We start from the raw sequence: 26,382 nt of genomic DNA on the forward strand, positions 1-26,382 counted from the left end.
GAGAAACGGTCCGGTTACAATGCGTGGCAGCTGCAGCTGCTGTCTTCAATTGAGTAGGTTAGGTATCTCCAGGGGAGGGGTAGTGCTCAGAACTCCTGTGGCCAAATTAACTGCCCTAGCATACCAATCCATACACATAACCAGTATTAATACAATACTATCCTCAAGCTAAACATTTTAAAGGTTAATCACCCACCTAATATAGTAGCACACATGTATGTACAGTGTATCACAAAAGTGAGTACACCCCTCACATTTCTGCAGATATTTAAGTATATCTTTTCATGGGACAACACTGACAAAATGACACTTTGACACAATGAAAAGTAGTCTGTGTGCAGCTTATATAACAGTGTAAATTTATTCTTCCCTCAAAATAACTCAATATACAGCCATTAATGTCTAAACCACCGGCAACAAAAGTGAGTACACCCCTTAGTGAAAGTTCCTGAAGTGTCAATATTTTGTGTGGCCACCATTATTTCCCAGAACTGCCTTAACTCTCCTGGGCATGGAGTTTACCAGAGCTTCACAGGTTGCCACTGGAATGCTTTTCCACTCCTCCATGACGACATCACGGAGCTGGCGGATATTCGAGACTTTGCGCTCCTCCACCTTCCGCTTGAGGATGCCCCAAAGATGTTCTATTGGGTTTAGGTCTGGAGACATGCTTGGCCAGTCCATCACCTTTACCCTCAGCCTCTTCAATAAAGCAGTGGTCGTCTTAGAGGTGTGTTTGGGGTCATTATCATGCTGGAACACTGCCCTGCGACCCAGTTTCCGGAGGGAGGGGATCATGCTCTGCTTCAGTATTTCACAGTACATATTGGAGTTCATGTGTCCCTCAATGAAATGTAACTCCCCAACACCTGCTGCACTCATGCAGCCCCAGACCATGGCATTCCCACCACCATGCTTGACTGTAGGCATGACACACTTATCTTTGTACTCCTCACCTGATTGCCGCCACACATGCTTGAGACCATCTGAACCAAACAAATTAATCTTGGTCTCATCAGACCATAGGACATGGTTCCAGTAATCCATGTCCTTTGTTGACATGTCTTCAGCAAACTGTTTGCGGGCTTTCTTGTGTAGAGACTTCAGAAGAGGCTTCCTTCTGGGGTGACAGCCATGCAGACCAATTTGATGTAGTGTGCGGCGTATGGTCTGAGCACTGACAGGCTGACCCCCCACCTTTTCAATCTCTGCAGCAATGCTGACAGCACTCCTGCGCCTATCTTTCAAAGACAGCAGTTGGATGTGACGCTGAGCACGTGCACTCAGCTTCTTTGGACGACCAACGCGAGGTCTGTTCTGAGTGGACCCTGCTCTTTTAAAACGCTGGATGATCTTGGCCACTGTGCTGCAGCTCAGTTTCAGGGTGTTGGCAATCTTCTTGTAGCCTTGGCCATCTTCATGTAGCGCAACAATTCATCTTTTAAGATCCTCAGAGAGTTCTTTGCCATGAGGTGCCATGTTGGAACTTTCAGTGACCAGTATGAGAGAGTGTGAGAGCTGTACTACTAAACTGAACACACCTGCTCCCTATGCACACCTGAGACCTAGTAACACTAACAAATCACATGACATTTTGGAGGGAAAATGACAAGCAGTGCTCAATTTGGACATTTAGGGGTGTAGTCTCTTAGGGGTGTACTGACTTTTGTTGCAGGTGGTTTAGACATTAATGGCTGTATATTGAGTTATTTTGAGGGAAGAATAAATTTACACTGTTATATAAGCTGCACACAGACTACTTTTCATTGTGTCAAAGTGTCATTTTGTCAGTGTTGTCCCATGAAAAGATATACTTAAATATCTGCAGAAATGTGAATGGTGTACTCACTTTTGTGATACACTGTATGTATGTTGGGGCCTTTTTTCTATTTAACAGGACATTTAATTTTGTTTCCCCATACTGCTGCTTCCAAAATAGCCCCTGTGTCCTCTTACAGTCGTATTTATTTATATCTTTGTAGGATGTGTGCCTGCGTGTGTGTGCGCACGCTTGAGTAAGGGGGCTTGTGGGGTGGTAAATCTTGCAGACTGGCTCTTCTCCTGCCTAGCCGGACCTGTACGTGGTTTAGGGCTTACCCTCTCTAAACCAACCGTGGTGTTTGAGAGTGTTTGCGAGAGCATCCTGGAGATGGAGAAGAAAGGAGACCTCGTGCTAGGTTTTGAGGATGAGTCTGGTCAGCCCGTGTCTGCCCTTTCCATCCTCTCACTTCTGGAACGTGTCTCTACCATCATCGATGGCGTTCAGGCCAGCCAGCAGCGCATGGAAGAACGACAACAGCAGCTTGAGACATCGGTTACTGCCGTCCAATCCGAGCTTTCTAAGCTGGCCCAGAACCACGGTGCTACTGCGACCACCGTGGACAAGCTGCTGCAGAAAGCCCGGCGTGTGAGCACTCATGTTAAGGAGGTGCGTTCGCGTGTGGAGAAGCAGAATGTTCGTGTGAAGAAAGTAGAGACTACACAGGATGAACTTCTTACCAGGAACAGGTTCAGAGTGGTCATCTATCAGGTATTCATGCACACAGACACACATTCAGTTTGTTTTCTTGATGGACTTTTTATATGTTTTAGGCAAGGCCGTATATACTAGTCCCAATATTCAAATATCCCCTCTACATTAATAAAATGATGTATAAGTTATAATTAAACATATTCCATTTCAAAGCTTTGTGTAATGTTAGAAACCGTCATTATATGGAAGGAATGTTTTAGAAAGCCCCCTCCCAATCCCAGCAGATTTGGTCACCCCATTTGTTCAATTTATGACTACGTCCTTGGTTTTTGGAACATGTTAAACTGAAGCTGCGGTTGACAGTAAAGCTTTCTTAATCTGGCACAATGTATTTAATTCCTTTCAATTGTTTATTCTTTTTTATACCATCTGTCTATTTTAGGGTGAGGCTGAAATTCCCTCAGTTGCGGTGACAAAAACCCCTAAGGGAGAATCGCTGGCCAATCTAGAGGTAGAACCCGACGAATACGAAATCCCTGCAGACCTTTCATCTGATGAGGAGTACATGGTAGACGAAGCAGAGACGTCGCGGGCAGAGCGGCTGAAGCAGAGCGGCCTGAAGGGGATCGAGAACATCAAGGCAGCGTTCTCCAAAGAGAACATGAACAAGACCCGCGACCGAACTCGTGAGAACCTCAGCAAGACGAAAGATAATCTGAGCAAGACAGGCCAAACTCTAGGCACCAAGTTCAACAATATAGGAGAAAAGATCATTTCTACCGAGCAGCGGGAGAAGATGCGTCAGGGTGGTGAGAGGCTGAAGGAGAACATCACCAAAAAAGCGCCTACCAAGGAGTCCTTCCGTATCAAGCTCAAGAAGGAACGCGCCGTCGGTGAGGGCCAGGAGGGTGCTGAGGCAGAGGCTGGAGTGACCCCACCCAAAGGCAGGAAGTCCAGCCCGGAAGTCACCTACACAGAGGTTGTCACCGAACGAGAGGGGCCTGTATCTGAGGAAGGAGCCACCCGCATTCCAGAGGAAGGGAAGAGCGGGTTGGCCACAGAAGCATCAAAAAAGTGAGATAATGGATGTGAATAAGAAAGGAAGAGAGATAGAAAAGTGAAATTAAAAGGAGAATAAGTGCTAATGGGTATTAGAGAAGAAAAGTGTGCATACGTGTGTGTATGGATGTTACACCAGAAGCTAATTTAATTTCCAGGATGAATCACAGAGTCATAATGAGGCTTAGTCAGAGAGACAAAAATGATCGGCTTGTCATTATTCCCAGATTAGAAATAAATGCAACCTCCATTCCTGGTGGACCACAGCACTGGAAAGGACAGTGTACATCACTCCTGCAGGACTGAAAAACTGCACATTAGAAACCATACAGTACTTGATAATTAGCATGTGAATTTTGAGCGGCTGTGTGTAATTCTAGTTATACGCCTAGTCCTTTAAAGTATTTATATTGTAGTAACAGTTTCCAACTGCAAGATTAGCTTGTATTTCAAACATCTTTATAAATTATAGTCTGTGTGTGTGTGTTTGAAAGGGTATGTAATTGACATGCTAAAAAAAAGGTTCCTCTAAATAAATATGAACAGCTGAACTCCTCCGTTGGCATTCTTTCTGTCATTATATTTAGAGAATTCCCAAACGGGATGAACAATTAAAATTCTGTTTTACATTTTTAGAGAACAGGAGTGTTACAAGGTTTGTAACACTCCATTATTGATTTATTTATATTTAATAACCAATTAATCCTGGGTCTTCCATGATTTTTTAAGAATAGCTATAATTAAAGTTGTTAACTGGCTAACATTGAAATATAAGACAAAAAATATGGTGCTATTTTGCTAAATGAGCTGAGACCAAAGACTCTAAAAACACTAGTCAACAGATAATACTTTCAGATCCTTTTGGTGTTCTTTTCCTCAGAGCTCTTTTTATTACCACATCAATCAAAGCGTTACTGGCGTTCAGGTCAGGGGACTGGGGTGGCGGGAAGTTCCCGTGCCAGTTTTAGCTTCTTGGAAGAGGCAGCAGATCCATGCACAGATATTTTAGGATGCAGATCAAGGCAAATTGCCCACCCATGCAGCATCGCACCCTGATGCCATTCATAAGTATGCGGCCTGTTTGTAACAAGGCTCTCAGATGGCATGAGACAGTCATGTCGCAAGCTGAAACTGTACTACATAAAGACAAAAGTCATAATAGAATGGAAAGATTCTGTGTTTTCATGGTATGTAAATATAAACACATTTAGAATTTGATGCCTGAAACACACACCAAAACGTTGGGACAGTAAAGTTTATAGAATATTTAAATTACAGGATTTCACAAAAGCAGCAATTGGATATAAAATGAGGATCCACCAAAGGATCAGGTCTTCACAAGCAATGATTGGCCCCACCTCAACACTGCCAATCAAGATAGCCAATTATTTAGTCTTTCACTATCTACTGCTCATAATATTGTGGAAAGATTCAGGGAATCTAAGATCTCAGTTGCGTGACCTTTGAACTCCAAGATGGCACTGCGTGAGAAACCGTCATGTTACAGTGATAAATATAGCCACATAGGCTCGGGGAGACATCAGAAAACCATTGTCATTTAACATGGTGCACTGCTTCACAAATGCAAGCTCGAAAATAAAATTCTATTACACAAAGGTAAGGCCGTACATCAATTCAGAAACACCACAGAGTTCTCCGGGCCCAAGCTCATCTCAGATGGTCCAAAAGAAAACAAAAAATGTGTGCTGTGATCAGATCAGTCCATGGTTCAGCTTGGTTTTTTGGAAAAACGGATGTCAACGGGTGTTTTCTGTGCCATAGATGAAAAAGACCATCTACAGTTATCACTGAAAGGTGTCAAAGCCAACATCTGTCATCAGACAGATAAGTTTAGTGAAATGGAGATACTAATATTGACTCGCTGTGTGTGTACGTTTGCCCTGTGATGGACTGGTGACTTGACCGGGGTGTTTCCTACCTTTTGCCCAGTGAATTCTGCATCCCTGAATAGGATGAAGTGGTGGGTGAGCAGATAATGTATAAATGAATAATTGAATTTGAATCAACTGCTACCTATATTCAGTGGTGTATAGTAACGAAGTAATTATACTTCGTTACAGTACTTAAGTAGTTTTTTGAAGTACTTGTACTTTACTGGAGTATAAAAATTTTCGGCAACTTTCACTTTTACTCCACTACATTTTCTAAAGAAATTGTTTACTTCTACTCCGTTACATTCGCTGTATGTAAATTCGTTACTCGTTACTACAGAATGAAGGTAAATGATGTGAGATGTGTGACGGACTGCACGCTGGTTTGGTGAATCTGCGCTTGTGAGTTAGACGGTGGTTAAACACATTAATGCGCATGTGCAAACGTTCTCTAAAAGCTATCGGAGTTTTCTAAAAGTGCGTCGTTCACCCAAACACACGCAAATATGGACATTTCAGAAGCTCCAACACACTGATGTAAGTTAACAATGATTAACAAAGTAAAGCTGCAGCATCAGCGTTTTTTAAATATTTTAGCATTAACATTGTTCAGATATCTACCTCCCATTTTTACTGATTACATTCAAACCACAAATAAAACGTTTCATAAATCATTACATTTGTTTGGAATTCATTGACTGCAAAACTCATGAAGACACGTCCATTATTTTTAAAAACTCACCTACGGACAAATATTTCCTCAGATAACTTCTGTATCACACTGACAGAGGAGAGATTCATGGTGCTGAGGAACATGCAGCACGTCTTTAACCCTTTAATGCTCTCAACAAGAACTCACCTTATCCAACTTATTATTCATGATTTTTCAGCTGTTGGCTTCAAGTTAGAAATGGTGTTTTCTTAAAGTAAGAATACCAATATTTTTTTAGTTTAACACATGCCATTCAGTGAGTAGATACGGCCCAAAAACGATTATTTAAATACAGCTTATTTTACTCAAATATTTTGATTTTAAATAATGGTTGAACAGATCATTAAAGGGATAAAAGTGCCACAAAAGTTTTGCTTTAAATTAATTATGGCAAAAAAAATTTTTTGTTATTGAAATAGACTACCCAAATAAAAAAATGGGACAGTATAGAAAATGCTAATAACATAGATGCAGTGTTTCTTACATTTACATCGACTCACATTCTAAAAACATTGGAACAGGAACATTTAGGGCTAGTAATAAGTTAAAAAAACAACTAAATAATGTCATGATTTCAAACAGGTGATGTCAACAGTTGATTATGATCATGAATTGGCACAAATCATGTTCAGATGAAAGGAAGAAAACAGGTTAATTGTTAAGGTGGTTTACAGGCTTAAAAGAACAATCTTTATATTTAAAATGACCGCTTCCATTTATACTAACAGCATTTACTTTTACTTCTACTTTTAATACTTAAGTACATTTAATATCAAATTACTTTTGTTACTTAAGTACATTAAACATCAGATACTTTTAGACTTTTACTCAAGTAATATTCTAAAAGGTGACTTTTACTTCTATCAAAGTAAATTTCTGGTAAGATACTTGTACTTTTACTCAAGTATGGCCTTCCGGTACTTTACACACCACTGCCTATATTAAATTACAACGTTATCAGTCTCATGGGTGAAACATGGATTTGAACCAATCCCTAGTTTTAACATTTTTAAAACGAATAGGTGGCGACATCTGCTGGTCAAATGCGTGCAATATATAAATATATATAGTGATCAGTCATAACATTGAAAACCACCTCCTTGTTTCTACACTCACTGTCCATTTTATCAGCTCCACTTACCATATAGAAGCACTTTGTAGTTCTACAATTACTGACTGTAGTCCAGCTGTTTCTCTACATACTTTTTAACCTGCTTTTACTCTGTTCTTTAACAATCAGGACCCCCACAGAGCAGGTATTATTTGGGTGGTGGATCATTCTCAGCACTGCAGTGACACTGACATGGTGCTGGTATGAGTGGATCAGACACAGCAGCGCTGATGGAGTTTTTAAACACCTCACTGTCCCTGCTAGACTTAAAATAGTCCACCAACCAAATATATTCAGCCAACAGCGCCCCGTGGGCAGCGTCCTGTGACCACTGATGAAGGTCTAGAAGATGACCAACTCAAACAGTAGCAATAGATGAGCGATCGTCTCTGACTTTACATCTACAAGGTGGACCAACTAGGTAGGAGTGTCTAATAGAGTGGACACGGTATTTAAAAACTCCACTCATACCAGCACAACACACACTAACACACCACCACCATGTCAGTGTCACTGCAGTGCTAAGAATCATCCACCACCACCTTACAATCCTAATAAATACATACACAATAGTGTCCATTTAGGTGTTGACTGCAGATGAGACCTGAACACAACAGATGTACGCTCTGGTGGAATAAGACAGAGTTTTCAATTTTTTTTTAAGTGACCCACATTTTGGCTGATTTTTTTTAGATGACCCAGGCAACACAAATAACGCATCTCGCTGTTCCCACTGTGGTTTACAAGATGTAACATAAAGCCTCCACCAGGGGTTGCATACAAGTTCATGTATGTGTTAAAACTTGTTTATTTTTCTCGGCGACCTTTTTTTTGGGTTTCGAAAAACCCTGGGATAGGATACTCCAGTACTGCGTCACTGGGGTGCACATGATGCCGTTTTTTTTACCACATAACCAAGGCATCTATGCATCTATGTACATTAAAACAAGTAAAAGATTGTTACATTTTTCACACAGATGAACTTTACTGTATGAAAAAAAAGTACCTCAACACACATTATGTAACATCACAAACACTTTGCTGCACAAACTAACATGGTAAACAAAGTAAAACGTGTACACAATGCTTTTAAACCATGCTCTTTTTTTACACTGAGCAGAATTCGTTATCAGTCTTTATAAAGCGCAGCTGGAACGCATGAAGATCGTTTATAAAACATTTTACTGGCTCGTCAATGTTTGTGACTACCTATTTTAAGTCGTAATGTAAACGTACTGCTGCTTTCCAGCTTAAGAGCAGAAAATGGTCCCAATCATCACCACTACAGGTACACCTATACCAGGTGAGCTAGTCGTACTGTAATATGTGAAACAAAGTCCCTAATAAATCCAAACAACGTAGTCATTCATACTGTAACAGAAAAGCTTCCACATTAGAAGTGGAAGTATTACTTTTTGTAAAGTTAATGGTAAATAGTTAGCGGTAACAAACGTGTGTGGGTGGGTGTGTTTTATACCAGGGATCTTCAAAAAGTTTCCACACTTTTATATTTTGGTTAAAGACGGTGAGGGTGTGAAAGAAAAGTAGTAATTGGTCGTGTCTGAGAGACGCTTACAGTCTGGATTTAGTGCCATCTGATTTCCACCTTTTTGGACGCTCAAAGAAGCTTTAAGGGGAAGAAGATTTTCATGTGATGATCATCACAGCAGCGGTGCATCAGTGGCTGCACGCTCAACCAAATACATTTTTGCTGATAGTATTATTTGCTGGGAAAAATGTAAATTGTCTCAAATGAAATTCTTAATAAATAGAGTTTAAAAAGTGCTGAAACTTTTTGAAGAACCCTCGTAGTTATAATTCAATGGCAAGTTGAATTTTGTCCTCAAATATGGCAATGATGAGCATGATGCCAAAACCTAGTAGTATCCCAGCATTCTGTAGGACGAAAAACCCGCAATGACTGAAACCCGCTTCACTGGCATCGTTATGCAGCATCTCTGGAACCTACACACACACACACACACACACACACACACACATACATACACAATGTATTTCAGAAAGTATTTAGACACCTTGAGAATTTGCAGACATTAGTGAGTTATGACTTAAAAACAGAATAAAAGAATAAAAAAATCAGTCACTGCTGCAGACCTCCAACCTAACCAAGGAGGGCTGTACCTAACGCCCCCTCCGACTTGTGTGCTGTTGCCAACCACTTCTGATCACCTGCCAGATATGGGTACAAACAGAGAGCAGTACTGCGTATGCAGAGTCACGCTATAATGAGGAATCCTTTCAGTCAGACAGATTTCATATACATCGTATCGAATCTCAGCTCTGCCATACGGCTAGGCTGGGCGTCTGAATGAACAACGACTGGCTGGATAAGCCAGATAGGGACCTCATAACTGAGAGAATTACGACCTCTGCTGGCTGGATGATTTGCTTCTGCACAGATTCGAAAAATAATGCTGATCAGGGTGCGGCTCTCCGTGCACAAAGCTGATCAGCATATGAACTCGCCTCGTGCGGGTGAAAAGACGCAGTCAGCTACTGCACAACGTGTCGTGCTCTGCTGTTCTTCACAGCCAGGGCAGGGATGGTGTAAACAGTGGAGGCTTTACAATTAGAAAAGTGGAAATGACTAGTCTGGGAGAAAAAGTGGCTTGAAATGATCAGCTATGAAAAATGGAATAAACTGCGTCAATCCAGGTGTTCAAAGATTCTAGAGATGTATCCAAGATGACTTTAAAAGTGAAATTGCTGCCAATGCGGCTTTTTCAAAGCATTAAATTAAGGGTCTGAATACTTTTATGAATCAGAGATTTCAATTTTTAATCGTTAATTAGTGTTACATGTCAATGTGACAGAACGTTACTTACCATGTCCACTAATGCAACATACAAGAAGAGTCCAGCTGTAAGAGCGAAGATCCAGGTAGCCACATTCTCAGCAAAGTGACCAATCAGAATGCCTATTATCATTCCCAAGTAGCCCATCATTGCAGAAAGCAAGTTATAGAGAATAGCCTGCTTTACTGACATCCCTGCCTTCAACAGGACCGCAAAATCTCCTAGAAATAAAAACCACAGAGGAACAAAGTCACACCCTTTGAAGTTGCTTTACATTACAAACCTAAACCCATGATGTATAGCAGGTATTTGGGGAACAGTGATGATACAACTGGTCTTACCCAGTTCATGAGGAAGCTCATGGCAAAATACAGCAACTGAAGTGCTTAGACCACTGGACAAACCCTCTGTGAATGCAGCTCCTAATAATGGAACAAAACGACATCTTATAAGCCAATAAAATAAATCAATCAATAAACTTTTAACGTATATAGTTCTGCCCTGAATGAAGGTCTGTAATACGTTACCGATAGCAAGCCCGTCGCTGAAATTATGCAAGCCGTCCCCCATGATGACCATCCAGGCAAGGGTAGCGACCCCAGCATGTTTGAAGTGCTGGACGGAATAAGACTGGGTGTGTCTGTGTGTATGCGTGTGAGGGTGGTGGTTTTGAGAGTGGTGGTGGTGCAGGATGTGGTGGTAGTTGTGGTGATGGTGATGCAGCTCGTCCGACTGGCCCACGGTGTCGTGGAAGTGGGAGTGGCATTTGTTCTCGCATTCCTCGTCGGTGTAGTCGCCCTGAGATAACATCACTTCTGCCTCTGGAAGACTGTGGCCGTTCACCTCTGGATTTGAAGGGTAGACGAACAATTACAAATATATATAAAACGTTACAGGAACACTTAATAGACTCAGAATAACAACAACTGAACTAAACTTCAGGAATTAAATCCATCCAATTAGAAAGCATAAGTATATACAGGGGTACCTTGAAACTCGATGCCCTTCGTCAAGAAATTTGTACCCTTGAACTCGGTGGTTGTGCGACTGTCGTTTTGTTTGTAAAACGTCATCAAAATGCGAATATAAGACGCATCTGAATTTGTGTGGAACATCCAAATTCAGATTCACTCTAATAGCTCAACATGTATCTGTGTTTAGCTGGATTTTCCTCCTGTTTCACTTTTAAACTTGTGTTATAGCTCGGAGTGCTCGGAGAGAAATTGTGAGAATCAGCTTTTCCGACAGTGTAAAACGCTTACCGTTAAAAAAAAGCTTAATGTGACTTAATGTATTAAAAGAATGACATAGGAACACTAAACCTCTCTTAATTATTAGTGCTCATAAGTTCTCTCCACTAATGAAATTCCTTGCTTGTTGTTTTAGTACGATAAGTCACGTTAAGCCTTGTGCACCGCCAGTGAGGTGAATTGGAGATACAAGACTGTCTGTGAAATACTTGAACTGATAAATCTTGTGTAACCAGTAACCAACTGTCCTGTCATGAATGTAACCAAATGTGTGTAAAATATAACGTTAAACTCCTAATAAATAAATAACTGATGGTTCATTTAAATACAAAGAGATGTACTAATAAAATGTACTAATGTACTAATAAAATATCCATGTACAGACACGTGCTTACCGTCCACTGGTTTCAAATTCCGGTCTGCTGGAGGTGACAGATGTTGTGACTCCATATTTTCATCAGTCAAGTCTGCCATCTTTTGCTCCTGGATGCATTTACATTTCAGTTAAGGTCTGTTAATGTCACCCCCCCCATCTTATCACCTACACTTGACGAGTGCAGTGCGGTACAGCGCTGTGTACGGAGGGCCGCACCCTCTACCGCACTCCTTTCCCATCTCCGTGCAGGCGCCACCAACCAGCCCGCAGAGGTCGTAATCACACTAGTCCGAGAGGGAGTCCCCATCCGGCTTAATCCCGCCCCTGTCTGAATAACGGGTCAATCGTTGTTCATGTGGCTGCTCAGCCTCAGCCGGCAGGCGGAGCTTAGACTCGATACGATATATTTAAGATCTCAGCTCTGGTGAACAGCGTGTGTTTTTACCACGGCCTTAATGTCTTTCTTGAGCTATCAGCACATTAATTGCCCTATTAAACACTAAACCAGTAATACTGTAAAATGAAGCGTATCATATCCCTCGTATAAAACACACCCACATACATAGTACAAAAAACACAATTCAAAAATGGGTACTTTAATGGGTAATCCTAATGGGTGTGGCTATTTCTGGTTCAGTATTAAACTATGGATTACTATAGTAACTATGGGTCAACAATAACCGTTTGATTTAATATTTTTTGATTAATTGGAATGGTTTTCAATTTCCATCAAGCCCCCCCTTCCTATTTATGTAGTTTATTTAAAACAATATATGAAATTCCAACCAAGTTGCAAGTGATTCCAGTAGTGACTGTAAACCTGTAGCTAAGCAGTCATGCATTGTGGCTGTTTTGCTCGTCTAACCTTTTGTTTTTTGTCTTTGTACATTTTTGCCAGGGTCAGAAAATGCTCAGTCAGGAACATTACGTATACGCCACCCAACGCCGTCAATCCCGTCCACACGGCTTTTAAAGAATCCTCGCCCTCACCATGCGAGTCATGCTCTAAGCCTTCACCGGCTGCATGGTGGTGCTTGTGGCCACCCTGAGCCTAACGAACAGAATAAAAACAGTTCAAAGTAGTTCAAAACACTGCAGGAACAGTCATTATGGGTATAAAATGACTACTTGCGTCTTACGTGTGGTATAAGGTGTAGAAGGGCATCGCCACTGAGCGTGCCTACAGCAAGGGCAACCAAGAAGCTGAGCAAGAAGTTGAAGCAGTTTTTGTTGATGACTGGAATTAAGACCAGGCCAACCACTGCCAGCAAGCTTATTATGGTTATAGAGAGAAATCCACCAATCCAGGCTGAAAAAAACAACAACAAAATAGTATAAACAGAAAAACAAGAATAAATACACAGACATGGAAAAGCCATCACTTCAAATAAATGTTCCCAATCTACAGTATTGTGTCTCTTCTACTGCTTCTGACCTCCACTCCACACTGAGTAAGGGTGTGTCGCAGTCACAGAGACGTGTGCAGTAGCCGACCGCTTCTTTTTACCTGCACGAGGCGAGTTTATACAGAGATCCGTATCGCACACGAAGATTCACGCACTAATCCCCATTATCCCCCGTCTGTGCACAGGCGCAATTGATCAGCCAGCAGTTATGAGGAATCCCCTCCGGCACTCCCACCCTTCGAACGAGCCAATCGTTGTCTGTATGGGCACCCAGCCTGCCAGGAGCAGAGCTGAGATTCGAACTCGCGATTTCGAGACGTCGGCCGATTCTCTCCACCAATGCCGATCCACGCTCTGATTGAGGAGAACGAAGCTAACCCACGCCCCCTCCGACACGTGGGCAACAGCCGTATGCATTTCATCACCTGCACTTTGACGAGCGCAATGCGGATCAGCACTGTGTACGGAGAGACACACCCTGATCAGCGCACTCTTTTACCGTCTCTGTGCAGGCGCCATCGATCAGCCAGCAGGGGTCGTAACTGCATCAAACGTTGTTCATGTAGCCACCCAGCCCAGCCAAAATGGCAGAGCCGAGATCTGATACGATGTATTCGAGATCCCAGCTCTGGTGTTCTAGTGTGTGTTTTTACCGCTGCGCCACCTGAGCAACCAGGTTTTACGTTAATTTTAACAAAAGATCAAATTCATAGGATTTAAAATAAAATCGTCTAAAATCGTCTTGTACAAATATCTTGTAAACGAGACGTTGGAATCAACAATTTAATACATTGCATACGTACCTATCTCAATAGAGGAACTCTTTTGGCTGTTGTTGATTGCTGAACCATGATGATGATGGTGGTGACAATGATTTCCATGTTCTATATAAAAAAAATTATAAAAAATTACCACTAGGTCACAGTTTTTACATGATCAAGTCAGTATAATATCATTTTGATTAAATTACGTTGCCCGTGCTCTGACTGGTTTTCAGCATGCTGAAGGCAGGACTGTGAATCAAGCTGTAAGATTAGGCCAGGGCAGAGGAAGCTAAAATCCTGGACAGAGAGAGTCGTTTGCTGTGACATGCCATGGGTCTGAAGAATCATGGTGGCATTCTGGCACTGAGCGACAGAGAGAGAGGAGTGGTGGGTTAAGTGTTAATTATACATTTAAAGGCCTATGATGTACGATAATAGTCCTGCACAGTAAAGCTGTGTTTACCTGTTTGCTGTAGTTGAGGCTTATCTCACGCTCATTATAACTGTGGTAGTCCAGGTGGCGTGTGGACATTTCCTCAGTATAGTAGGTGTGGTTGGAGTGTGTCGTATTGAGCTGGGAGGAGTCCTCTGGGAGGTTTGCAGGGTGAGATTTGGTGACATAAGAAGGTGTGGTCAGCAATGCGGTGGAGTCAGGAGCTTTCTTTATGTAGAGATTGTGGTGAGCGTCCACCTGGCTTTTCTTCAGAAAAATGGAATCATGGGTGTCGGAGTCGCTCTTCACACCCGAATCATCCCCGTCTTTCTTGTTAGCGACCGGCTGTGCGTGCATTGTGTGTTTGTGCATCGGTGTGTGCGAGTGCGTATGCAGGTGTGTGTGGTTGTGGTGGTTTCCATGGTGCTGCACGGTTACTCTTCTGACACGGTCCAGTCCCAATCCTTTAAGCAGTCTTAGCAGACCAGACATGGAAATGGTCCCATTCTCACCGTACTTCATGAAAAGCGTGTGGAGGTGTTGCTGCTGCGCCTGCTCGGCTAGACGAAGGTCAGTGTCCACAGCAACAGAGCTGCAATTGATACCCACCAGTGACAGGCATGTCCAGATCAGCACCGGAGACAGCACTGCCCGGCCGCGAAGCCAGGCGGGTAACATTGGTACCTGTATGACAATTAACATGCAAAAAAAAACAACACAATACAGAACATTAGTATGTACGCTGTTTATATTAGTATGGAACAGTGGCAGCCTAGTGGGTAGAGTTTTGGGTTATCAGTCAAAAGATTGAGAGTTGCCACTGTTGGGCCCTTGAGCACTGACCCACACCTAGAGGCGATGATTTGGAAGGTGGGAGGAAACCCATGCAGGTGTGGGAGAACATGCCAAACTCTGAATAACTTTTTTATTTGAGTCTGCCTCAGATGAAGTTAAATTGTTCAGTAGGAGACAATTCACATCCGTTATAAACATTAATAGCAAGGTACTTCATAACCACCACATGATGAGCATCATGAGGCATCTACGACTGGCAGCAAATGCCATGACGTGTCATACAAATGCCACCCCCATCCCTGAAAGCCTTTTTTTTATTATTTAGAAAAGAGTAAAACAAGCATCCAATTTCTTACGTATCCCTATTAATCAATGAGGTGGATTGAGGTGGGAAGAAACCCATGCAGGTGTCGGAGAACATGCCAAACTCGGACTAGTTGATAATTGCCTTTGATTTGAGTCTGCCCCAGATGAAGTGAAATTGTTCAGTAGGAGGAAATTCACATCCATTATTAACATTAATAGCAAGGTACTTCATAATTACCACAGGATGAGCATCATGAGGCATCTACGTTTGGCAGCAAATGCCATGACGTGCCATACAAATGCCACCCCAATGCCTGAAAGCCTTTTTTATTATTATTATTTTTTAAAACAGTGAAACAAGCATCCAATATGGTATGTATCCCTACTAATCACACCTAGAGGCAGTTTGGGAAGGTGGGAGGAAACCCATGCAGGTGTAGGAGAACATGCCAAACTCTTGATTGGACACAAACACTTAAGGCAGAAGCCTGATGCTAACATGAGCTAACAGATGGCACTCTGAAGCGGCAGGATGTAGAACTGGCATCAGAAATGCTGCCAGTGATCCGGTTCAAGTTCGGTTCTGGTATAGAAGAACCGTTCTGTTCACTGTTCAATGAAGCGATTACAAACTCATCTCTGTTATATGTGGTTTTAATCCAGAACTATAACGGCCCGCGATCTAAACACCAGGAAACACATGGAACTTATAAGAGATCTAAAAAGATCTAAACAGATCGCTTTAAGACAGGACAATCGATTATCGTGAAAATCAACTACTCACCAGAGGATGAGACTCTCAGCGGGATGGAGAAATAATAAAAAGCCCTTTATTACTTAAACTTGGCATCTGCTCCTCAGTCTGGGGTTCCTCATTGAGAACAGTGGAGGTACCGAAAGCGCCTGACGTCATTGTTCTTCTCCTATTGGCTGAAATCAGTCACGTGGTAGTAGACCCGAAAGGATGCCAGATCCAAACAAAATCACACATTTGAGCTCAAAACAAAACTCCGCGTTACACAACCACACGTTTGCGAAACACAAGTGTGTATTTTGTCCAGGATTTAAACAGAAAATAGATGGACGCTATGGACAGTTTTAAGAAGTATAAAAACCCAATTCTTAAATTCGTCAAAATGTCCAGCTTGAGGTGCAGTTTGTCTGTTAGGGTTTTAACGTCATGTTTTAGACTTTTGGTTACATCCATGACAGGAAACAGTAGTCACTCATTACACAAGATTCATCAGTTCACAAGGTTACATCGAACAGTCATGGACATGGACGTCTTTGGACTGTGGGAGGAAACCGGAGCGCCCGGAGGAAACCCACACGGACACGGGGAGAACATGCAAACTCATCGAACCCAGGACCTTCCTGCTGTGAGGCGACAGTGCTACCCACTTAGCCACCGTGCCGCTCCCACTTGAGGTGCAGGGCGTCCACTACAGAAGTGTAGGACTGGGCGGTATGACCAAACATTTGTATCACGGTATTTTTTAAGATTCTGACGGTTTCACGGTATATCACGGTATGTTTTTTTTGTATGACTGGGACTTTTTATATGCCTGTGGCTTATTCTACTGTCATAAGTACATAGAATATGAAAAGTTTTATTTTCACCATGTATATAATAAAGGTTTTGAGCTTTGCTTGGCCCCACAAAATGACACAATATATGACAATCAGTATGCATGAAACAGTTGCAATAAATACAATTTATATTGTTTATTTAATATTTAAGTATTATACAATCACCCAGAGCTGCTCCTTTAACTCTGTAAAACTCCACTGTACAACTTGACCAAAGATCTGTTCTATCTGCACTTCCAGTTCGCTTATAATGCTGAAATACTGACTAACATGAAGTATTTTCACCCCGTAAGACATACCTGATACCCAGTGTTTTAATTATTGCTCTGAAAGCTTTTTTCTCGACTGTCGATAGAGGAATCGTGTCCTTGCATATGTGGATTGTTACTGCGTTCGTAATGTCGTTGTTTGTAACAGCCGTGGCTCGACAAACAGACTGCTCCACCTGGGAACTGAACCCAGGACCTTCTTGCTGTGAAGTGAGCGAAGTGAGGCGACAGTGCTACCCACCAGCAACACTCTGCCAGTCTTATGATGTCAAAATGTACTCAAAATGATCCGTATTTAACTATACAGTGTATCACAAAAGTGAGTACACCCCTCACATTTCTGCAGATATTTAAGTATATCTTTTCATGGGACAACACTGACAAAATGACACTTTGACAAAATGAAAAGTAGTCTGTGTGCAGCTTATATAACAGTGTAAATTTATTCTTCCCTTAAAATAACTCAATATACAGCCATTAATGTCTAAACCACCGGCAACAAAAGTGAGTACACCCCTAAGAGACTACACCCCTAAATGTCCAAATTGAGCACTGCTTGTCATTTTCCCTCCAAAATGTCATGTGATTTGTTAGTGTTACTAGGTCTCAGGTGTGCATAGGGAGCAGGTGTGTTCAATTTAGTAGTACAGCTCTCACACTCTCTCATACTGGTCACTGAAAGTTCCAACATGGCACCTCATGGCAAAGAACTCTCTGAGGATCTTAAAAGACGAATTGTTGCGCTACATGAAGATGGCCAAGGCTACAAGAAGATTGCCAACACCCTGAAACTGAGCTGCAGCACAGTGGCCAAGATCATCCAGCGTTTTAAAAGAGCAGGGTCCACTCAGAACAGACCTCGCGTTGGTCGTCCAAAGAAGCTGAGTGCACGTGCTCAGCGTCACATCCAACTGCTGTCTTTGAAAGATAGGTGCAGGAGTGCTGTCAGCATTGCTGCAGAGATTGAAAAGGTGGGGGGTCAGCCTGTCAGTGCTCAGACCATACGCCGCACACTACATCAAATTGGTCTGCATGGCTGTCACCCCAGAAGGAAGCCTCTTCTGAAGTCTCTACACAAGAAAGCCCGCAAACAGTTTGCTGAAGACATGTCAACAAAGGACATGGATTACTGGAACCATGTCCTATGGTCTGATGAGACCAAGATTAATTTGTTTGGTTCAGATGGTCTCAAGCATGTGTGGCGGCAATCAGGTGAGGAGTACAAAGATAAGTGTGTCATGCCTACAGTCAAGCATGGTGGTGGGAATGCCATGGTCTGGGGCTGCATGAGTGCAGCAGGTGTTGGGGAGTTACATTTTATTGAGGGACACATGAACTCCAATATGTACTGTGAAATACTGAAGCAGAGCATGATCCCCTCCCTCCGGAAACTGGGTCGCAGGGCAGTGTTCCAGCATGATAATGACCCCAAACACACCTCTAAGACGACCACTGCTTTATTGAAGAGGCTGAGGGTAAAGGTGATGGACTGGCCAAGCATGTCTCCAGACCTAAACCCAATAGAACATCTTTGGGGCATCCTCAAGCGGAAGGTGGAGGAGCGCAAAGTCTCGAATATCCGCCAGCTCCGTGATGTCGTCATGGAGGAGTGGAAAAGCATTCCAGTGGCAACCTGTGAAGCTCTGGTAAACTCCATGCCCAGGAGAGTTAAGGCAGTTCTGGGAAATAATGGTGGCCACACAAAATATTGACACTTCAGGAACTTTCACTAAGGGGTGTACTCACTTTTGTTGCCGGTGGTTTAGACATTAATGGCTGTATATTGAGTTATTTTGAGGGAAGAATAAATTTACACTGTTATATAAGCTGCACACAGACTACTTTTCATTGTGTCAAAGTGTCATTTTGTCAGTGTTGTCCCATGAAAAGATATACTTAAATATCTGCAGAAATGTGAGGGGTGTACTCACTTTTGTGATACACTGTATGTATAAATGACATAGCATGATTAAAGCCTAGGTACTTAAACAATGTTATTAATTACTTATTTAATCAGTCTGGATTAACCCAAGATTAATTTTATTTAGGATCCGTGTCCATAACCATGCCATCAAAAAGACAACATGCGTTAGCCAACTTCTTTCTGCTGCCTTCAGACATCGCTTACTCATTAGCTCACTTCCTCAAATGTTGACTTTTATAGCTCCTCTGTCTGCATGCCACGTTGTTTGAGTCTGTATCTGAAAGAAATGTGGTTGGCAGGTGGAAGTATGCCCAGGCCTGCTCGGCTGTTGTCCAGCGTTGCCTGCTGGTGAATGTCAATGAGTTGCATATCACAGGTCAGCAGTGTCATACAAACAAACTGCTTCAGCTCGTTGATAGCAAAAAAACGTCCAGGACACATGCTGGCCCCTGAGCCGAAAGGCATGTGGTAGTATCGAACCTTCTGATCACCTTTATAGAAGTCTGTTTTCACCTTGCCGTCTTTCACAAAACGGTTAAACTGGTATTGCTGTATACACGCAAACACACACACATAATAAAACAGACAATTACATTATTATAATTACATTACATTATGATAATTACAGTATTTTCCCAGAGTTAAGTTCGTCTTTACACTTACCTGGGGGTTCGGGTAGATGTCCGGGTCCAGGTGAGTGCTTTGTGGGTACATAGTGATAATGTCTCCTTTACGCAGACTCACTGAGCATTGTGGATTTAGTGGCAGTCTTAAATCCTCCTTAACTACCCGGATATTCATTGAGACGGAAGCAAGACGGAGACTCTCGTTAACAGCACTCTCTGCAGAGAATAGATGCACCCTTTTAACACTTTTAATTTCCACTGTTATATACCTGTATGTGTGTTTGGACTATGTGTGCATTAGTATGAATTACCAAGGTAAACCATTTTCTCAAGTTGCTCTCTTGTAAGTGTGACGTCATGACAAACGGTTGATTCCTCCCATTTTTCTCCAATCACATCGATTATCTCATTCCACACTGCTGTAAAGGCTTGAGGGTTGGAAAGAAGGTGGTATATACACCAGAAACATGCTGGGATAGTGTTGCCCACTGATGCCCACAAGATGCCAAAATGATGTGCTAGAAGGAGAGAAAAAGATAGAATATTTCTATGAAACCAAGACACCTTATATTTTATATACAGACATCCCAAGTTGCAAAAACTCATTTCAGGAAGGTACCCCTGGACCTCGACCCCGACCGCCCAAGCCCAAAAAAAAAAAAAAAGCTAAAAAACCTCTTGCACACACCAAAGGATATGATGGGTGATAACAGAACTTTTAAGAGCTGCTAACTGAGCTACTAAGCTAACTGTTCGCATCACACACACATTAATGTGTACTACACAGTACACTAGATAGTGTGAAAGATAATAGATTTATGTTCCATACTTAGTGCACTAGATAGTGTACTAGATAATAGACTTATGTTTCTTACATAATGCTTTAGGTAGCGTATTAGTTCACGGATTTATGTTCCCTACATAGTGCACTAGATAGTATTTTAGATATGAATTTATGTTCCCTACGTAGTGCACTAGATAGTGAATTAGACAATTGGTTTATGTTCCCTACACAGTGCACTAGATTGTATATCAGATCACGGATTTATGTTCCCTACATAGTGCACTAGATAGTGTATTAGATAACGCATTCATGTTCACTACATAGTGAACATCCGACACGCGCTCAGTACAGACTGCATTTTTCACCCGCACGAGTCGAGTTCATATATACCGATCAGCACTGTGCACGGAGAGCCACACCCTGATCGGCATTATTCCTCAGCCCTGTGCAGGCGCCATCAGTCAGCCAGCAGGGGTCGTAATTGCACCAGTTATGAGGACCCATGCTCCGGCTTGCCCCTAACCCTATGAACAACAGCCAAACGGGTGGCAGAGCTGAGTTTCGATATGATGTTTTACCGCTGCGCCACCCGAACGACTAAGAAACCTTAATTTAATTTCTTAAGAAATTAAGAAATCTACCACCGTGCACTATGCCATCGACCGGTCAATCGCGATCGATTATTGGGCACCCCTGCTCTCGATGGAGCATGGGTTGATCTGTTGTAATGCCTTGTGATTTGTTCCCTGTTTTCGATATAGTTAACCACTGTTATCCAACAAGCTATCTCTTAACAACTGTAGCCTAATGCTTTTAACCTGATTTGTGCATGCCACTGTTGAAAGGTTGTGTTTCTGAGTTACCTGCTTTGTCCAGGTCTTGAAGCGTGTCGTACTGTTGAAAAATTTCAGTCCGTGTCTGTATGATCTCCGATGGACTGATCCATTCGGCCATTCTTTGTGGATGGAAGAACCTAATCAGTTTTTCCCGAACATATTTGGTCTTTCCCAACAGACCAATAGGTACGCGAGCAATCAGCAGAGGAAACACACTGTCAAACTGTCTAAAGTCTTTACGCAGTTCATCTATCCAGCGCTCAGACTGTCGGTCGGTTTGAGCTTGAGGATGTCCATACAGTGTCAAAAACGTCGCCTCAAACATCACACGCTCACAAAATTCGTACAGCTCTTCTTCCTGCCAGTCACGCGCTCGTTCTGCATCACGGCCGGACAGAAAGTTTCGGCGTAAGACGAGCTGGATGTTTTTCACCATTTTCAGTGTGAGAGGGTTGAGACTAGAGCCATGAAGTAAAATAAACGATTTCTGGATTTTGTCGCTCAGGCCAGGGAACCTTTCGGCTCGGACTAGGGGGTAGCCGAACGTTCTGGATGCCGCCGCGTCCGAAAACTCGTGGAAGTCCAGCTGCTTGCCGTGCTTAATAACCGCTGGGTAGAGGAGAGGATCCATCACAAATGTCATGTATTTACCTGAAACGAGACACATATACCAGTATAGTTTGTTCAATTCATTTGTTATGCCACTTGCACAACACCTTAACTGGCTAGTGTATGCTGAGCCCTTGTTTTGCTTATAAATACATACATATTTTATATTTTGAGGTACTAAGTCAAAGACACTGTATAATTTAAAGCGAATAATTGAAATACTGTTTTAATAAAAAGAATGTACCAGTTTTAAATAGGACACAGGCTCTGAAACTGTTAGTTGCCTTCTGTTGCTTTGAAATCTCACATATTAAAGCGGTAAATAATCGGAATTATTTATTATACCCTAGTGTAGAAATGTGTCTCTATTGTACCTGCAATTAACACAGTGAAGACGTCACCATGCCTCTTCTGTAGTTCTTGTAGAAACTTAAAGGAATCCTTCCTGAAGTCCAGAGCTTTTCCCAGAAATGGAATCCATCCCTGTATCAGTGGAGGCTCTCCATCTCTTCTACAAATACAAACAGGCACTTCTATACAATAGGTCTATTATAAATAATAAGACCAGCATAACAATTTGAGTTAACAAGATGACCCACGGGAGGGGTTTGTACTCTGTTCATTAAGTATTTTATTTCCATAGCTTCTGTTTACCGGTTAAAGTACAGTAAATGTGTCTGAAAGTCATGAAGTGATCATGTGTTCGAACTATTGGCTCCTGAATGGGATCAACTGATAGGCCTGAGTGTCACTGATGGTCTCTTGGATATATAACTGCTTCTGTTTCATCAGTTCACATCACACTCTTGGATTTATCTGAGAGAACTGCGCTGAGTGAATCAGGGCTAATAGGAATAAAAAGTAGTTTCCGAAGCTCAGGATGCTGTACGTGCACATATGACCCAATTAAACCCACTGCAAACAGTTCTGATCCGTTACAAACCAAACATGATGACCTGGGGTATCTAATGACGGAGGACGGTGGTCAGAGGGGGAACAAACCACAGCATCCACGTTCTGGGTTTGATTCCCAGGTGGAGCAGTCAGGATCCTTTTTGTGTGAAGTGAATGTTCTCCCCGTGTCTAAAACCCTGCATCTAAAACCCCGCGTGATTACGGCACGCATTCGCTGTGGCATCGTTTCCACAAGCTTCTGCAATGTCATAACATTTATTTCTGTCCAGAGTTGCATTAATTTTTCCCCAAGATCTTGTATTGATGATGGGAGATTCGGACCACTGCGCAAAGTCTTCTCCAGCACATCCCAAAGATTCTCAATGGGGTTCAGGTGTCGACTCTGTGGTGGCCAATCCATGTGTGAGAATGATGTCTCATGCTCCCTGAACCACTCCTTCACAAGTTGAGCAACTGCAGCGACCCCAGATCATAGCACCGCCCCCACAGGCTTATACGGTAGGCACTAGGCATGATGGGTGCATCAGTTCAGCCGCCTCTCTTCTTACCCTGATGCGCCCATCACTCTGGAACAGGGTAAATCTGCACTCGTCAGACCACATGACCTTCTTCCATTGCTCCAGAGTCCAATCTTTATGCTCCCTAGCAATTTGAAGCCGTTTTTGCCGGTTAGCCTCACTGACGAGTGGTTTTCTTAAGGCTACAGAGCTGTTTGGTCCCAATCCCTTGAGTTCCCTTCGCATTGTGTGTGTGGAAATGCTCTTACTTTCACTATTAAACATCCCTGAGTTCTACTGTAGTTTTTCTACCATCTGATTTCACCAAACGTTCAAGTCATCGCCGATCACGATCGTTCAAGATTTTTTTCCGACCACATTCCTTCCTCGAAGATGATGTTTCCCCCACTGTCCTTCCACTTTTTAATAATGTGTTGGACAGTTCTTAACCTGATTTTAGTAGTTTCAGCAATCAGATGTTTTCTCTGCTTGATGCATGCCAATAATTTGACCCTTCTGAAACAGATGAACATCTTTTCCACATGGTTGTTTAACAAATGAGAAGCTACTCACTGCATCAGTTAGGGTTAAATAACTTGTTGCCAGCTGAAACATAATCACCCATGCAGTAATTATCCAATGGGATGCTCTTACCTATTTGCTTAGTTAAATCCAGGTGGTGTATATGTATTGCTCTTTAAACAGGTCATGGTGCAATGTAAACGTAAAATGTGGTAGGAAGCTAAATGCCTTGTGTTTATCACTATACATACTGGTCAAAGTTCATTTCTGTGCTTGATTTTCATAAGTGCACGTTTAGTTAAGTAATTCAAATTGTATTATGTACATAAAGCACATATATAGGTATAAATTCTTACCTTCTTCTCCTGAACACACTGTGGAGCAAAACAATGGAAGCAATCCCGAGAAATACCACAAGTAAAGTGTCCAACATGTTTTAGCACAGAACGGTGACTGTTTTCTACAAAACTAGTTTTATTACATATGTTCGGCCAGCTAACTGTTATGTAAACATAAAAAGATGTTTTTGACCTAAAACATGAACAGAAAACTACATAAGTTAAACCGACACTGAAGTTCTTCTAAACGCTTGCAATGATTTTGTGTCGTTCGTAAAAGAGTCGGTTCCTGAGTCGGCTCCTTTTGATGGGCTTTGGAAGCTGACTCGTCAAAAACAGCAAATTCAGGTTCAATCCTGTCTGTACTTGCATTGATTAAACATTCAGGTGCTATTTTAAAAAGAATGTTGTATAGACAAATAAACTAAATAATATGATTAGCAAACATTGCAATTTATAGCCTACCACACAAAACCAGTTTTAAAGTATTTATCTGGATTATATAGTCAGGGCGGCACGGAGCAAGAAGGTCCTGGGTTCGATCCCCAGGTGGGGCGGTCCCGGGCCTTTCTGTGTGGAGTCTGCATGTTCTCCCCGTGTCTGCGTGGGTTTCCCCCGGGTGCTCCGGGTTCCTCCCACAGTCCAAAGACATGCAAGTGAGGTGAATTGGAGATACAAAATTGTCCATGACTGTGTTCAATATAACCTTGAGAAGTGATGAACCTTGTGTAACGAGTAACTACCGTGTGTCTGTCATGAATGTAACCAAGGAGTGTAAAACATGACGTTAAAATCCAAATAAACAAACAAACAAACAATTATATAGTCAGACATCCCAAGTTGCAAAAACTCATTTCAGGGAGTGTACTAGTGTACTAGATAATAGACTGATGAATACAATATGGCACAACAGTGGCATTTCCAAGAACTGTCACTCCAAAACTGATGAAAATAACAAGAAGACTGGTCCTGGAGGCTGCCAAGGGGCCTACAGCAACATCTAGCAGCCTCAAGGAGCTGCAGGAATTTCAACAATGCTATGACCTTCATTCGTGCCAGAGCTTTGACTGGACAGTAAGAGTCACTGTTGCACCAAAATGAAGGTACATCTTCTTCCCTTCAAAAGCTGAGTCATGCCAGAGTGTTAGACAGCTGTGCCACCCTCACTTCCCGCGTATAAATGCATACTTTTTGTTCATATAACAAATATGGTCCAATGACGTCCAAATTAAAAGACAACATAGACATCTATTTAAGTGCTAAGAATAAAACAAAAGTTTTATGTTATACAAAAGTTAACATTGCTCCCATGCTGGGAGTTTAAAAAATCCACCTGTTGTGGCTGAAACTGAAATGGTATAGTAGTTAATATAATTAGGGCCATGGTGCAACACAAAATCAAACAGCACCCTAATGTTTTAGTGTCTCGTTTAGATTTTTCATTCACTAACTGCTTTATCCTGGTCAGGGTTAGGGCCCTCTGAAATTTGGAAAATGCCCTGGACGGGGTGCTTATTCACATTTAGGTGCATTTGAAACTAGCCAATCCATCTTGTGCTGTAACGTTGCAAAGTCCCCCCTGTGGGATAATAAAAGGCTATCTTATCTTCTCTTCTCCTATCTCCTGCATGTGTTGAAACTTGCCACGAAAAGTTACCAGAGGCAGTGATCTAACCCAGACTCTCAGGACCTATGTTACTATGTCTGAAAAATATTTTGGAAACCGTTCACTCATTGTCTGTTTTAACACTGCGGTATCTGAGCCGCTCAGGTGGCGCAGCGGTAAAGTACGCTAGCGCACCAGAGTTGGGGTTTCGAATACATCGTATCGAATCTCAGCTCTGCCTTCCCGACTGGGCTGGGCGCATCAAGTGTATGAACTCGACTCGTGCTGGTGAAAAATGCAGTCTGTACTGACTGTATGTCAGTTGAGAGGTGAAGGGTCGAATCAGTATAGAGGACGCAATCAGGGTAACTGGACACGACTAGATTAGGGGAGAAAAATTGGGGGGAGAGGGGGTTAAAAAAAAAAAAAAAAAAAAACACTGCGGTATCCGACACAGGGTGGCGGTGTGAACG

The 26,382-nt window shown here is 42.3% G+C and overlaps 3 protein-coding genes across 3 annotated transcripts; 1 reads left to right on the forward strand and 2 right to left on the reverse strand.

The window, feature by feature from the left end:
* Positions 1 to 2,047: 2,047 nt before the first annotated feature.
* cavin4a (caveolae associated protein 4a) lies at positions 2,048 to 4,083 on the forward strand. The gene is made up of 2 exons (XM_062987776.1): positions 2,048 to 2,530; positions 2,916 to 4,083. Exons 1-2 carry the CDS (start codon positions 2,150 to 2,152, stop codon positions 3,549 to 3,551), a joined length of 1,017 nt encoding a protein of 338 aa, XP_062843846.1. The 5' UTR covers positions 2,048 to 2,149; the 3' UTR covers positions 3,552 to 4,083.
* A 3,948-nt stretch (positions 4,084 to 8,031) lies between these two features.
* slc39a6 (solute carrier family 39 member 6) lies at positions 8,032 to 16,260 on the reverse strand. Its single transcript, XM_062987880.1, has 11 exons — positions 16,178 to 16,260; positions 14,323 to 14,976; positions 14,066 to 14,222; positions 13,899 to 13,979; positions 12,829 to 12,998; positions 12,555 to 12,740; positions 11,709 to 11,796; positions 10,591 to 10,908; positions 10,405 to 10,485; positions 10,094 to 10,284; positions 8,032 to 9,212 (listed from the first exon to the last, which is right to left on the reverse strand). The coding sequence occupies exons 2-11, from the start codon at positions 14,968 to 14,970 to the stop codon at positions 9,060 to 9,062; spliced, it is 2,073 nt and encodes a 690-aa protein (XP_062843950.1). The 5' UTR covers positions 14,971 to 14,976; positions 16,178 to 16,260; the 3' UTR covers positions 8,032 to 9,059.
* Positions 16,261 to 19,275: 3,015 nt separating this feature from the next.
* On the reverse strand, positions 19,276 to 24,462 carry LOC134302682 (cytochrome P450 7B1). The gene is made up of 6 exons (XM_062987858.1): positions 24,322 to 24,462; positions 22,406 to 22,542; positions 21,450 to 22,073; positions 20,114 to 20,320; positions 19,840 to 20,018; positions 19,276 to 19,725 (listed from the first exon to the last, which is right to left on the reverse strand). Exons 1-6 carry the CDS (start codon positions 24,396 to 24,398, stop codon positions 19,411 to 19,413), a joined length of 1,539 nt encoding a protein of 512 aa, XP_062843928.1. The 5' UTR covers positions 24,399 to 24,462; the 3' UTR covers positions 19,276 to 19,410.
* Positions 24,463 to 26,382: the final 1,920 nt, after the last annotated feature.

The sequence above is a fragment of the Trichomycterus rosablanca genome, chromosome 25 (genome assembly GCF_030014385.1).
Source record: "Trichomycterus rosablanca isolate fTriRos1 chromosome 25, fTriRos1.hap1, whole genome shotgun sequence".
Classification (NCBI taxonomy): domain Eukaryota; kingdom Metazoa; phylum Chordata; class Actinopteri; order Siluriformes; family Trichomycteridae; genus Trichomycterus; species Trichomycterus rosablanca.

Excerpts from the sequence above, each read along its gene's own strand:
- slc39a6 (XM_062987880.1), bottom strand. The coding sequence starts at position 14,970 with ATGTTACCCGCCTGGCTTCGCGGCCGGGCAGTGCTGTCTCCGGTGCTG. Across the intron at positions 12,999-13,898 it reads GAGTTCCTCTATTGAGATAG|CCTGGATTGGTGGATTTCTC; the intron begins GTACGTATGCAA and ends TGTTTTTTTCAG. Across the intron at positions 11,797-12,554 it reads ACAAAGACAAAAAACAAAAG|GAGCAAAAGATGGCAGACTT; the intron begins GTTAGACGAGCA and ends AAATGCATCCAG.
- cavin4a (XM_062987776.1), top strand. The coding sequence starts at position 2,150 with ATGGAGAAGAAAGGAGACCTCGTGCTAGGTTTTGAGGATGAGTCTGGT. Across the intron at positions 2,531-2,915 it reads TCAGAGTGGTCATCTATCAG|GGTGAGGCTGAAATTCCCTC; the intron begins GTATTCATGCAC and ends TGTCTATTTTAG.
- LOC134302682 (XM_062987858.1), bottom strand. The coding sequence starts at position 24,398 with ATGTTGGACACTTTACTTGTGGTATTTCTCGGGATTGCTTCCATTGTT. Across the intron at positions 22,543-24,321 it reads AGTGTGTTCAGGAGAAGAAG|AAGAGATGGAGAGCCTCCAC; the intron begins GTAAGAATTTAT and ends TTGTATTTGTAG. Across the intron at positions 20,321-21,449 it reads TCAAGACCTGGACAAAGCAG|CACATCATTTTGGCATCTTG; the intron begins GTAACTCAGAAA and ends CTCTCCTTCTAG.